Genomic DNA, 14175 nt, shown 5'->3' on the forward strand with positions numbered 1-14175 from the left:
CAAAAGTTTTTGCCTTGCTTTTACAGCAGGTCAGCAGTGTACCTAGGAAACAAGATAACAGCTTTTTGTCACTGATTACAATAAAGAGAAAGGAGAAGAAAAACCGAGAGGACGATTAACAGCAGTAAAAGATTCTCTTTTTTTTTTAAGAACAGCTCAAAGTCATCAGTCAGGAACATGCAGAAAGAATGCACTTACGGTAATTTCACACCAAAAGACTCAACCTAGATTAAGTGTAACAGTGACCACTTAATCCCTTTACAAAAGTTTCCTCTGCTGAGGCACAAGGCATCTTAACACAGGTAAAGCAAAGCCTGATCTTGGTTCATCAGTCATATTTCTGAAACAACTACTGCTCAAAAGATACACCGAAGAACCAATTTTCTATTTAAAAAAATCTGCATGCCTTCCAAAACAAAGCTATAGAAGAGAAAAATTTCCTAGGAAAACCACACACAAATTCAGGCCCTTTTTACTTGATTCAGACAGTAACCTATCTGGTTTTTGGTGTTAGTAATGACAGGAGAGTGAATATCAGATGAGCTCTCAAAACATGTCAGTCTTGACATAACAAAACTTTAGGTCATACATTTTATTGGCATATATTCAGCATAAGTTTCTGCATGGCCCATTTCTTCTTCATCTTCTTCCTCAGGTTCTTCCTCTTCTTTTACTGCTGGCACTTTCTAGAATAGAGAAATACCTGCATTAGTCAAACAGCACATTGTTAACACACTGTGTCCTGGCAATTAACATGAGAAATAAAATAAGCACAAACTTGCACTTTAATGTTTTAACACACATACTAGATGAACCTGTGAGCAGCTGGGAAAACTAGACATGGAAATGCAGATTCCTTACACTCTGAACAACCCTTCAAAGACATGAAGTCAGAGAACTTCCTCCTTTGCAAGGAGGTTCAATTACTCCAAACTCTCATAAGCAGAATTTAAAAAGAAACACTTCTTACAGCATTTTTAAATCCAAACTATGACTTGAAGACAACTACCTTCAAAACACAATGGCTAGTTAATAGCAAAACCTAATTTTCAAGTACTCTCATGAAGTCTCCTACAGTTTCATATTCATTACGTGATTTCACAACTTCAGGGAACAGTTATAACAGTCAGTTCTATCCACTGTTCACTGAAACCTGACAGTTACCAATTTTTTACTATGATCTTGATCAGTGTAAATATATGAATATTTTTAAAGTACTTGCTAGATGGCAAATCAAGAGTCTTCCACAAGTACTAATTCAATGTTTAATATAAAAAAGTAATCTGAAAATCCTTTGGTTCGGTATGCCAGTCACTAAGGAGCACTGTTCATCACAAACTTCAGCCTGGTTCTAGCTATCAGTGAAGATGCTGAAACTCAAGTGTTTACAGCATCAGAATATATTTTTATTACGTTTATAAAATTGAATGATACTTAATTTACATCTTAAATCAAACTGCTCAGAAGGTCAGCCACACTAGAGAAAGCCTTCTAGTTTCCCCACCGCTAGTTATACATGAGAATATTTTGGAAGAAAACACCCTAAAACACAGAGCAAGTGATACGCGTAAAAGCTGTAATTGGAGCATACCCTTCTTCATCCACACAATGAGGTTCTGTTAAGGACAGTAATTTCTGGAAATTGACCTTTACTTATAGGTAGCCTGCTCTACACAGCTATTAGTTTTAGTCACCTAACCAAGTATTCATCTAGTGAAGAAACTAACCTTTCGAACAAACAGATGCACTCTGTAATTGTACCACACAAAAGGCATATATGAGTAACTACTGAAACTAGTCACAGGTGGTTGCGGCCCATAAAATACGCATTCATTTGGCAAATTAACCATTTGTACTACTTACCATAGTAGGTGAAAAACTTCTCATTTTAATATCATTTATCCATATTCTTGCTACCTCTTTTGTGGAAGCCTCCTTCTTCACTGCACCATTGCTTAGATCGGCTACAAAAGAAAAGCCATGTTTTACAGAAATTCCCTCCAAACACTCAGTCAAATTAACATCCTTCTCTATTAACAAGCCGGAAGAAAAGCTTAACGTGAAGCATCAGTGTGCTACTGGTCAAGAACACAATCAAGGTTTTTGTCCAAACTAAAAAGTGTTTGAGCAAGGAGTTAAATCTTGAAACTTCCCATGCAATACCACTGCATCTGACAGTTCTGTATTAGTTTCAGTATTTAAAAAAACACCAAAAATATTTTAGACCTTCACCAAATCTATACAAACACTCCATTTTGTGAGCCTTTGAAGTTTAACAACAAGCCTGAAAGCCCAGTGTTTCAACAGAAATAAACTTACCTGGTCTGGTGGCATTTAGCACCTTAGGAGAAACTACAATTATTTCTGTAAAACAAAGTCAACACTTTGGACTCAATTGTCAAAGGATCCCATTATATACTTTAAAGAGGATCATTTATTAATTTTCCTGTCCTCAGCCACATTTGGAAGCAAGTGGCAATAGGGCTCAGTACAGAACTAAAAAATTTACACAAGGATAGATGTAAAACATCGAAAGCAGCTGTCAAGCTTCCATCATGTTGACAGTCAACACATGTAATAAATTTAGTACAATTGCCCCTAAAAAACAAGACAATTGCCAAAGTTTTCCTCATAATTGCATAATTTAACTTTTTAATACTTTCCAGTCTGGAACTCCCGCTGCCTGAATTCTATGAAGAGACCGTGTTTCCTTCCAAGAGCTGCTCTGCCCTTGAATTTTTTTTTTTTTTTACAGTATTTGTCAATTTTTTTAAGCACAAAGAAAGATCCAGAAACACAAGCACATAAGATCAGAAATGCAGTTCTAGAAGTTGCATGCCTCCTTTTCACTTAATACAGAAGCTACACATTCAGCTATTTTCTGCAGCTGTGCCACTACAACAGCTATTGTGTATTGGTGTCACCTGTCACTTACGTGCTTCTGTGAGTTTTCTTTTAGCACAAAGGGGAGAAGTCAGTCCTACAAAAACTCTCCCCCTGCTCTTCCTCCCTCCTTTACCCCCCACCCCACCTTCAGCTGGTGTTTCCAACTTCAATTTTTGTCAACTACTCTGTAACAGAACACAATGAAAGAAGTAGGCACATTCTTTTTGTTTCAGTTCTGACAGCTTCGTTTATGGTGCACTCTATCTGCATATGAAAAACAGGTTACTTCCAACCCCGCCTATTAAAAATCAGTAAATCTTATTTCAGAGACATTGAGAAAGATAGTAATCTAGAAAAAGCCTGCATACCTTTCAGAAAAATCAGCAACAGAGATATTGTTGAACTCAGCTAGTCTGATCTTAACCCCATGCTAAAACTAGAACAGCTTAAAAGAATCAAATCGTAAGAATACACACACGCAGCTTCTCCCTTGAACTGAGCTGACTGTTTAAGTTGTCCATGTATCAGAAATGACATACAAGAAAGAGGTTATGAAAGGAATCACAAAGTGAAGATTTGGAGTGTGGTATCGAAATACTTGAAGCAGAGATGTTCTTTCCTAGGAGATGCTTTCCAGAAACACCCTATCATAGGAGTACTAGCAGGTACCACAATCTAGTTTGGAAGATGCCAAAAACACGCAAAATTACTCATTTGTCATAGTTCCACAGCAAGTATACAGCAGAACAGAAACTACTGTAAACTCAAGTAAGATAACTAAATCAACCTCAGTAATGTTCCTGAATTAATTTTACCAATTTGCCAGCTGCAATCTAAAATGTATTTTTCCTCATTCCTTGCAGTAAATCAAGACCTTAATTTTTTTAAAGCCTGTTATTTCTTACTACTTCACCCTGAACTCTAACACTATTAAAGTTAGAATAGAATCTATCAGGTTGCCTGGACCATTTCATTTTACTGTGATATTCTACTCATCAATGAAAACACAAGACATGCAAAGATCTTAACATTGTATTATTTCACTATTTGTCTAAAGTACCATAATTACGAAGAAAAAAGAAAACTCACTTGCTGCTGTTGCTACTGGTTGGGCAATATTAGGAGGTGGCTTCAATTTCATGAGTTCATTAAGACTATTATTCTTCAGCAGATCTTTCAACTGAATCTGGTCCTTTGAAGGTGTAGTGGTCAAGGCATTGCGTACTGCTGGTGCTGCAACCGAGGGTCGAGTAGTTGTGCTGGTCTGAATGATTTTTGCTACAGTGATAGTCTGCCTCGTAGTTGTAACAGGTGTTGTTTTTGTCATCACTATTGTAGTCCCCAAAGTTGGAAGCTGATTTATTTGATTCAGCACAAAGGTTGTGGTGGATGGTGGTTGCTAGCAACAAAGAACCAGGGAAATTTTCAGAAGACAGTGAAAAAAAGCAGACTTTATTAGTCTTTCATTTAGAGCACAGAAGTCACCAGTTTCTAAAATACTCTTGTAATATGAAATGCCTTCACATAACATGTTGAAGATGCTGGAGTAATTATCTTGTGGTGCAGCCTGAGCAAGAAGTGTCTATTTATCAATATATTACATACATATTTTTCAACAGTATTAAAAAATTTTATTTTAATGTAAGGGAAAAGAAATAAAGACTAGGATGAAGGATTCATCACGTAGGCACAAAACATGACCACTACAGGTAGAGGAACCCTTAGCTGAAGAGAATTTCCAATAAATAACATCGCTGCACAACTGTCAGAGTAAATAGCTTGGATTACTTAAGGTATATGTGCAGCCTTTTTCAGACACACTGTGCCACATCCACATTCCTGTAGATCTGCTTTTTATATTTTCATTTCAGGTGCAATCACCAGACTATGGTGCTCAGAATTATCTGCAGCTAGAAAAGGTAGTACACAGGTCAGGTCTAGGAAACAAGTTTACACAATCTCCCTATCCCCAGAATTTGCATGCAGGGCAGGTAAAAGGCACATGGGACACCTCAAAATGTTTTTCTACGTACTGCTTTGTCCTCCGTTGTGTTCCTTACAGAAATCGTATCAACCCACTGGTATGCTAAGCTTTCACAGTCTCAGCAGAACTGAGACAGTGGCCAGCTGGCATTTTAAAGTCCCACCTCTTCTGTTGCATTTTACTAATATGCTGCATTGGGTTTACGTGGCAAGATTTTTTGGGTGGGGGGTCTACAGGGGTGGCTTCTGCGACATCAGAAGCTTCTCCCACACCTGATACAGCCAGTTCTACCCTGCTCCTGACAGACCTGCTGCTGGGCAAGGCTGAACCAATCTGCAATGTTGGTAGTGCCTCTGGCATACCATATTTAAGAAGGGGTAAAAACTGCTGTGCAATCAGCACCTGGGAGACAGGAGTGAGAATATGCGAAACAACCCTGCAGACACCAAGGTCAGTGAAGGAGGGGAAGGACATGGCCTATGCACCAGAGCAGAGATTCCCCTGCAGCCCCTGGTGAAGACCATGGTGAGGCAGGCTGTGCCCCTGCAGCCCATATAGGTTAACAGTGGAGCAGATATCCACCTGCAGCCCATGGAGGACCCCACACCAGAGCAGGTGGACAAGTCCGAAGGACACTGTGACCCTGTAGAGGGCAGCCCATGCTGCAACAGGTTTTCCAGCAGGACCTGTGGCCTTGCAGGGGACCCACGATGGAGCAGTTTGCTAAGAACTGAAGCCCCTGGGAAGGGCCCAGATTGGAAAAGTTTGTGAAGGAGCTGCTGGAGCAGGGGAAGAGGAAGGAGTGGCAGAGGCAATGTGTCATCATGTCGGGAGTGAAGCTGAGCCCAGGAAGAAGGGGTAGGGGGAAAGTCTTTTTAGATCTGCTTTTATTTCTCATTTTTCTACTCCATTGTTAATTGGCAATAAATTAATTTCCCCAAGTTGAGTCTGTTTTGCTTGTGACAGTAACCGCTTATCTCCCCGTCCTTATCTCAACCTATGACCCTGCCATCCTACTTTTTTTCTCCCCCCTTCCAGACGAGGAAGGGGAGTGACAGAGTGGCTTAGTGGGCACCTGGTCTCCAGCCAAGATTAACCCACCACACAGACACATTAAAAAGTCCTGAAGTACCAGTTCTTACCCGAACATTTAATAGGGCTGGAGTTGATACAGTCTCTGGTTCTTGTTTCACAGCAGCTGTGGCCTCAGTCTCCAAGCCTAGTTCTAACGCACTAAGTGGCACCGACTGCAGAGGAAAGAAAGCACGCATGAGGAAACACTCACATTAGCAGGGAAAAAAGCCTTAAAACTAAATATCCACCCACAAAATGGGGTGGAGAAGTTATTGGGGAAGTTCTTAACTGTGCTTTTTAACAAAGGTTTCACTGAAAATAAAGGTCAGCAAATGGCTGATTTCACATTCAAAGAAGTTAAACATACAACACTTAGTTAACTGTGGTGAAAATGTAGTTAGTTTTGTGATGTCACTGTTCAACATGCCACTCTTCCCAATCTATGTCTGAAATGGTTATGTTCTTGCAGACTGACAGCTGTCATGGAGCTCAAACACCATATTATATTACACTTCTTGCACGTTTTACAGGAGAGCAGCTAGACTCCAGTGATACTAGAGTTCTCCATGGATATGCGGCAGCACGGCCATCTAATGTCCAGAAACGTATTTATGTTTATATTGACCTCAATAGTGTATTTTAGATTGCTTTTTTTGTATAAAAGTTTAAAATTAATTAGCAAGTAGTTTTCTAAACTCAGTACTATGAAGTAAGAAATTTATGAGAACTCCACATTCTTTAACCATTTGCTAGGGACACCATGCCCCCCTCCACAACACATCAAGTACAAGCTCTTATGTTCTCTAGCAAATGACTATGTTCTTGTTTTAACCTGCTGAACAGCTGGAGTTGGTGTTGGATTTGTAAGAACCACGTCCGGCGAGTCAATATCAAATAGATCATTTGGACTGATTCCACTCTCACTCAAAGCAGCAAGCAACAGGTCTTGTCCTGGCTCCACCATCTCTAAAAAATTAGAACCGTAAATACAAGTTACAGTTTTGATTTATTTTGTGCACACATACACACTCATATTTAAAGTTTCTTTTCCTGGATTTAAGGGCATACGCGATGCAGTCTCGTGTACACTGAGTTTCACTTTCTAGATATGCTCTGGCTCTTTTGTTCATTTGTAGATTTTTTCCTCTCTTGTTTTTTAAAATCTTCTCAATATACCCACCACATTTCAAGGCGAGAAGAGTGAAATAGTTTACTACACAAAATGCTATCACACCCATAAACTTAAAGAAAAAATATGCCTTTTCTAGTCTTCATTGTGCTACATTTTTCAGCATTACCAGAAATACCAAGAGGCAGAAATGGCGAGACTGAATTATGCTCATGATACATCTTTGTCAGTGAAGCCTACTGCACGAGGAAGGCACAATTAAAACTCATTTAGTTGATCCTGTAACAATAAGTTAGCGATACAAAGCTTATAAGGAAAGCTTTTATTTCTTGCTTGCCATTACATTAGGTACTAACTCATTCATTGGAGAAATTTTGTTTTGCATAGTGGAAAGAACAAACATTCCACTATTATCATATGTTAACTAATTATTAAATAGGACACTAACATCAGGGCAGACTTTTATGAGTAGGACAAGCAAAATTAATTTCAAAAAGCTATTCTAGACAGTTTTAAAAAGTTATTAAAAAAGCCAAATCCTCTATGTTTTAAGATGAAGACGGAAGTGAATGCATTTTCCTTCCTTAAGAAGGAAGCCCATTCACCCTAGTACTAAGACAAAAATTGAATGAGTCCACATAACTTTGGCTGTTGCATATATGTTCTAAGGTACACCCCAAGCAGTAATTCATCTCACTTGTTTTCCACACAGCCCCCTGTAACACCCACTGGTAACAAGCATCAAAAAGTAACAAAGCTGAACACCTACCCTAAAGCAGGTGAGAGGACAAAAATATTTATTGGCATTTTAGATACACTGATTCACAGACTCTGAAACAGCGTTCACTTGCTTAGCCTTCTCAACATGTACAGCTAAGCCACATCCAGCTGGTTGGTCACACACGTTACTTAGCACGTTTGGCAGAACAGGTAATTCTTGTAATAAATACAGCCTTGGGCACTTAATTCTCATTATTCCTAGTTTTAGTCTGTCCAATACCAGGGAGAGACCTTCTTCTAGTGGACTAATACTGAGATGCTGGCACAACTGAAGTAGCGGATATAAGGTACTGGGACAAGGGGAAAGCATACTTTAAGCACCAAAGACTGTACTACCCGAAAGAATACCAAAGCAACGAAAAAGAACTGGTGGGACTGCTACGGACCACACACAATCCGTTTAAACACCACTTGCTGTGTCAGAACTAGACTTCTTTTTTAAAAAAAGGCATTTGAGGTGATCAGATAAATTGGCAGAGTGGCCTAGTTTGTAGTTATCAGGTACAGAAGATACTAAGAAATATTAAGACATCTAGCAGATTTAATTAACATGGCAGCTCCTTCAAAGGATGCCACCTCCCACTGATCTGTCTCCTAGAACCCTGAATGGGTCAAGAAAAATGAGTAACAGACTGCTAGCTCTACCTTTCAGAAAAATTAAATCTCCGGTCTCAAAAAAGGGGACTACACATATATATTAACTAGGTAGGATAAATCCTTAGTTTTTAACAAACTGAAATACTAACAGTAATCATCATATCCAAGTTTAGAAGCTTACAGCATTATTTACTAATTAGAAACAGGTGAGAGAAGAAAGATCAAGTCTGCAAACAAAGTTCTAGTTTGAGTATTTTTGGTGTTAGGAACTTCAGAGCAGCCACTGAAGGCGAGTTTCCACAGAAGGGGAGTTAACATGGGTAACCCTGTCAAACCAGCAGCTCCGAAAGTCTTTACAACCATAACTTTACAGTATCAATTTGGGAAGAGGGCATAAACACTCTTCCACATAGAGCAATGCCTTTGATCAACATGGTTAAATAAACGTACATGTCTACGTGTACAAAGGAAGTGTCAGTTACATCATTATTTAGTCTGCATGTAGTTTTGATCATACCATCTCTAAAAAGGTACAACAAAGACTTGCTTGAGAGATAAGCAGCGACACTGAATCGAAGTATGTAAAGTCAAAAGCTTGGCGCTGTACACTTAAAAGAGAACTAGGGCAAAAAAATTATTCAAGATAACTTCTAGCCTAATCTTGCAGTATATGAAGGAAAGGCCTTTCTATGAAGTGGAGATTCAAAGCAAAACAAAGGCTAGAAAAAAACTCAAACATGCCAGCATAACACAAAACACACATCTACCCCAACCATCCTAAAACAGTGCCACAACCTATCAAGTCTGTTTCAAGTCAAGTTTAACACATCCACAATGACACTGAACTCTACCTTTTTAAACTCTAAAAACACGATGACTTGGATATCTTAAGGCAGTCTCACAGAGTTTAGAAAAAAAAACCCCACATCCATAGCAGTAATTCTTCAATTGCTTACTTCAAAGTTTTCACTAGATCACTAGTGATAGAAACTAATATAGCAATTCCTACAATTCCAGAATAAGTAACTTCAGTTTAGAAGCACCCCTTTCTTAGCAAGGCTGTTTTCACATAAGAAATCCCCCAGCTGCATGTCTCACGACCCCAAATTTAACAGTCTTAAAAATTAGCGGTTGCTAACAATCCAGCAAAAAGCCAAGTAAAACAACAGCAATTGTTTGTCTGTCAGACAGTCTGGACAATTAAAGTTTGACTAGTTTCACTTATTTTGTTTCTGTACACTAGGAACAAAGCTGCATTGTTTGAAACTTGAACAAAAGGAATTCTGAACTTCTAGAATTTTTACATTAAGATCATTGAATACTTAACACCAATTTTAGGCTTTGTAAAACTTCCATGCGCCACTGCTGCCGTCGTGTCCCCCCCCAGTTTCTCCTTCCCCCCATATAGTTTCCATTTAGTAAGGAAAATAAATGAGAGAAAAACACACCAAGAGAAGCTGCATCATGATAGTTTATTTTTTGTGACATTCACTAGTCAAGTCTAAAATGTTATCAAGCTGAAACAGCTCTTAACAAGGTAGGAGGCTCCTTAGTTAACGTAAATGAAAGCAACTTTATCAAGCTCTGCAGCTCAGCTTTGGCAATACTATATAAGGACCGGTTTGCCACATCTTAAAAGTCCCCAAAAGAAAATACTTTTTTTAATAAGTTGTGAATATTACAAGCTGTTCCCTGAGCATTTCACCAGTTGAAGAACTGTTCTGAGCGTGCAGAATCTTGCAGATAAGGTTGTCTATGTTTAGTCAGACTGTCCAATGTCACTAAGCAAGAATAAACCTGTTAGATAAAACTAAATATATTTATAAAATTTCAACAGTAGTAGTATCTCTATTTTCTTTGCATTAAGAAAAAAATATAAACTACTGCCATTTCAAGAAGAGCTATCAAAACACACCAAGCATTTTGTAAGGTGCTCTTCTGCTGAAGAGTATAGCCTAAAACTTTGATAAAAAGACAGTTTTGCTACCACTGCACATTTATGTAAATAATTTTCAATTTAAAGATACAAAACCAGAATGCCATGTTTAATATTGTGACATGTCTCCATGCCAACCTGGCTCTATCCCTCCCTCCATTTTAGCTTTGGTACAAAGAAACAAAACATATTCTAAAACACTTCAAGCAACCTGCTCTCCATTTCCCCTAAGAAAAATAATGGTAGAATCCTGAACAATGAGAAGGCTTTTGATGCTTAGGTCTGTGAGTTACACACTGTACTTATTTAAAAGTCACAGTGAACTATAGTATCGTAACTTAGCCCGAACCAAACATCACAGTCAACTAGGCACAGCTATTTGCAAACCCTTCAGACATCTGGCCTCTGTGGTGTACTCAACCTGCAAACTTAGGTTTTACGCTTGGCATAGGACGCTAATGTCATTAAGCAACTCTTGTTCTCCTTTTATTGGAAGGGTTTTTCCCACTGGCTTTGAGGAATACATGTTGCTTGAACTATACTGGAAGCCATTTAAAATATCACAGAAATTCTGAAGTTGTAGAGAAAAAGACAGATACATCCCCCAAATTCTCTTGTTCTCTGGCCGTCTAAACTGTGAGCTATTATCAACCTAAAAATGTCACATTGCCATTTGCAGCTTCTCACAACAGAGGTGTAAGGGCTGCTGACCCCCAGTTCCACACACCAGCATTCTCTGGATATCCAGATGGGTAACCCAGGTGACCCATCCAGACGACATCAGCATCCAGAGCCGCCCATCTCACAGCTTTTGGCTCCAGAAGGCAACCTGGGTAACAACAAAAGAAAAAACCCAACCAGCTAATCCCTTCTGGTCCTTTCCAAGTCACCACCCAATCAAAGAGTAAAACACTAATTACTGAACTTGCTCATCCTTACATGCTTTAACCTTAAGACTAATAGTTAACATTGCATCTAAATGTACAAAATTTACTTTTGATTTTTGTGAAAATGATTCCTATCTGTAAAAAGCACAGCAGTTTTTCAAATGCTGGTTACCTCTCTAGAGTCAAAGCTTGTAATGACTTGAGGTACAGTTCAGGATACTGTGGGATTCAACTCTGCCTCAAAGTTCTATCATGACTGTTTTATGAAATTTACAGTATTCAGGATACACAGCCTAAAAATATGAAATTCCGAAGTTGTTAAACAATGCAATGATTTAGCATAAATCAGCTTTCGCACTAACTGGTTGGAGATGATAATTTAGCCAGTAGTGAAAGTTTTAAGGAGTAAAAACCCGGAAGAGTTAAGAACAGTATCTGAGCATTGAACCCTTCCTTAGTTTTGGCCTGGCTGTCAGTTCTAGGTGTATCTCAAGGCACAAGAAGTGCACTAGCCATATCCGCTACCTACTTCAAGGGCTTTTAGAGTAGCTATCAGCCAGTTTTGACACCAAAGAACTTGTCTGGACAACAAGACAAACTGCCCACATTTTATTTTTAAAGACTAAGATTGCATTCAAACCTACCATATCACACTGGTAAGGAAAATAGAAAAAAAAAATCAAAATCCCATGCTGTTACACAACTTCTGCCATAGTAAATTCTTTACATCATGGAGTTTTTCAATTTAGGGTGGGAAAAAAAAGTTTGCAAAACGTTCATGTATGTACTTAGAACATTTTAATCCAGAGACAACCTGTGCACTCTAAAGCCAAACAGTCTATCACTGAATTCTTAACTCTAGAGCAAGGAAAAAAAATTTAGCATGAACAAACAACATAATCTAAAGTTATTTAATATGTCAATTCTTCCTTTTTTTAAAAAGCGTTTAAACAATCGGCCTCATCTTTAACAGGTATCAAACATGCCTATGAGTAGCTAGTAAAAAGCACAAGAGTTCTAATTTGTACCCTCAAACGCAGCGTGGAACCTGGTCGGCTAAAAATAATAATGAAACAAGCAAAAAAACAAAAAAAAAGATACAAGAAAAACCCACAAGGCCTCTTCCCCTTCAGACCGTCGGGGCATTTTTATGTTAACCAATTACTCACCCTAGCAACCTCTGTTTGAGGTGCGCTCCTTGGGAGTCTCCAGACTTTGGGGCCGGGTCAGTCGCTGCAGGGCTCGGTCCCCCCCCCCCCCGCCCACCGCCCGGGAGCTGCAGGGCCCCACCGGGTGGGGCCCCACGAGGGGGTCCCTGCTTCCTAGCCCCGCCACCGGCCCCGCCAACACGTGTTCCCGACATAAACTTCCGGGTTGGGCGAGAATTGGCTGCGTAATTGTGTCCCATGCGCGACTTTTTGTTTTCAGCCCTTCATCCCTTTAAAGACCCCTCCAACAGCAGAAGGGCCCCGGGGCAGGGCGGAAGGTCGCGCCTCACGGCGGCCTCCGAAGCCACTCAAGCACCATAAATCACCCCCCCACACACTCCCCCCACCACCTCGTTTCACCGGAGCGGCTCCATTTCAAACCCTAACAATTAACCCAGCCGCGGAAAGAGCGCATAAAGGCGAGGGGCGCGGGCCCGGCTAGCGGACACCGCCGTCCCGGTGCCATTTTGCCCGAGCACGGAGGTGGGAAGGCGGCCGGCCCCACCGCCGCCCCCGCCAGCCGCTCCCCAACCCCTTCCCCGGAGCCAGGGGCTCCACCGCCGGCCCCTCCGCCCCCGCGCGCCCTCCAGCACAAAGTTTGCCCGACTCCTGGGGCCAGCGGCAGCTCTGCCGAGGCGGCGGCGCCCTCCCCCGCACGCCGCGCCGCCCCCGCCTCACCGGGGACCCCCGGCGGGGACGGCCAGCGCAGCCCGCCCCGGGCTGAGGGAGAGACGAACCTCGCCGCCGCAACGACGGCCTCTTCCCTCGGACAACCCCCGCGGCTGGCCGCACCGCCCGGTGCGCGGCGGTGGGGACTGAGGGGAGGGGACCCCCAGGGGCGCCGCGGCGGGCCCCACCGGCCACAGAGCGCCCCGAGGCGGCCAAGCGGGCCCACGGCTGGGTGAAAGGGTGGAGCAGGACTCACTCTCTCACGCTCTCGGTCCTTCCGCGGCCGGTCCTGGAAGTCTCCGCCACTGGCCCCGCCGCTTTCTAACTCACGGCCGCCATCTTTGCCCTCCCTCCCCTCTCACAGGGAGGGGGAGGGGAGGGGGGCTGGGGCCGCCCGCCGCGCCGCACCACGTGACCGCCGCCGCACCTCCCCCCCGCCCGACGCGCCGCGCCCTCCCCACGTGACACCGGCCGCCGCCCGCCGCTGGCGCGCGCTCCGCGCCACGTGACCCGCCCCCCCCCCTTGGCCTCTAGTCATGTGGCCGGCCGCCGCCGCTGTCTCGCGCCCATCCCCCCCACCCCTGTCGCCGCCGCCGCCACCGCTCCCGGCGCCCCCCGTCACGTGACATGGCGCTCCTCGTCCCTCCCGGTCTCGACGGCAGGGGAAGCCGGCAAGCTCCCAAAAAAAACCCAAAAGAAAAAACCCGGGATCTCCAGCGTCCTCAAAAAGCGACGTCCCCGCGGGTGGGCGCATCCCGAGGGCGGCGACCGGAGTCGAGATGGGTGGCCTGGGCCCGGTTCCCGGTGGGTGGGGGAGGGGAAGGCGGAGGCGAACGGCTGCAAGCGGTCACGTGATCCCGGCCCTTCCAAAATGGCGCTGCCGCGAGGACGCGAGAGGCGGTGTTCTCGCGAGATCCAGCGGTGTCGCGAGACCTGGCTCTCCTCGAGGCGTCGGGCGGGGGGGAAAGAAGGGGGCCCGAGGCGGGGGCGCCGCAGCCGTGACGCTAGGCGCGGCCACTGCGCAG

At 42.8% G+C, this 14175-nt stretch overlaps 1 protein-coding gene across 2 annotated transcripts in view; it reads right to left on the reverse strand.

Annotated features, from left to right (window-relative positions):
• Positions 1-13585, reverse strand: part of SBNO1 (strawberry notch homolog 1) — a 33101-nt gene extending 19516 nt beyond the window's left edge. Inside the window, exons 1-6 of one of the 2 annotated variants that reach the window (XM_075110336.1) lie at positions 13407-13585; positions 6777-6910; positions 6013-6117; positions 3976-4285; positions 1864-1964; positions 590-686 (exon numbers count right to left, since the gene is read on the reverse strand). In XM_075110336.1, coding sequence (XP_074966437.1) covers positions 590-686; positions 1864-1964; positions 3976-4285; positions 6013-6117; positions 6777-6908 — 745 coding nt within the window. In that variant the 5' untranslated portion in view covers positions 6909-6910; positions 13407-13585. Of the gene's footprint in view, positions 1-589; positions 687-1863; positions 1965-3975; positions 4286-6012; positions 6118-6776; positions 6911-12442; positions 12575-13406 lie in introns of those variants that run through there. The other variant, XM_075110337.1, reaches the window with a different exon arrangement.
• Between the last annotated feature and the right edge of the window lie 590 nt (positions 13586-14175).

This window comes from Phalacrocorax aristotelis, chromosome 15 (assembly GCF_949628215.1).
Source record: "Phalacrocorax aristotelis chromosome 15, bGulAri2.1, whole genome shotgun sequence".
Taxonomy (NCBI): Eukaryota; Metazoa; Chordata; class Aves; order Suliformes; family Phalacrocoracidae; genus Phalacrocorax; species Phalacrocorax aristotelis.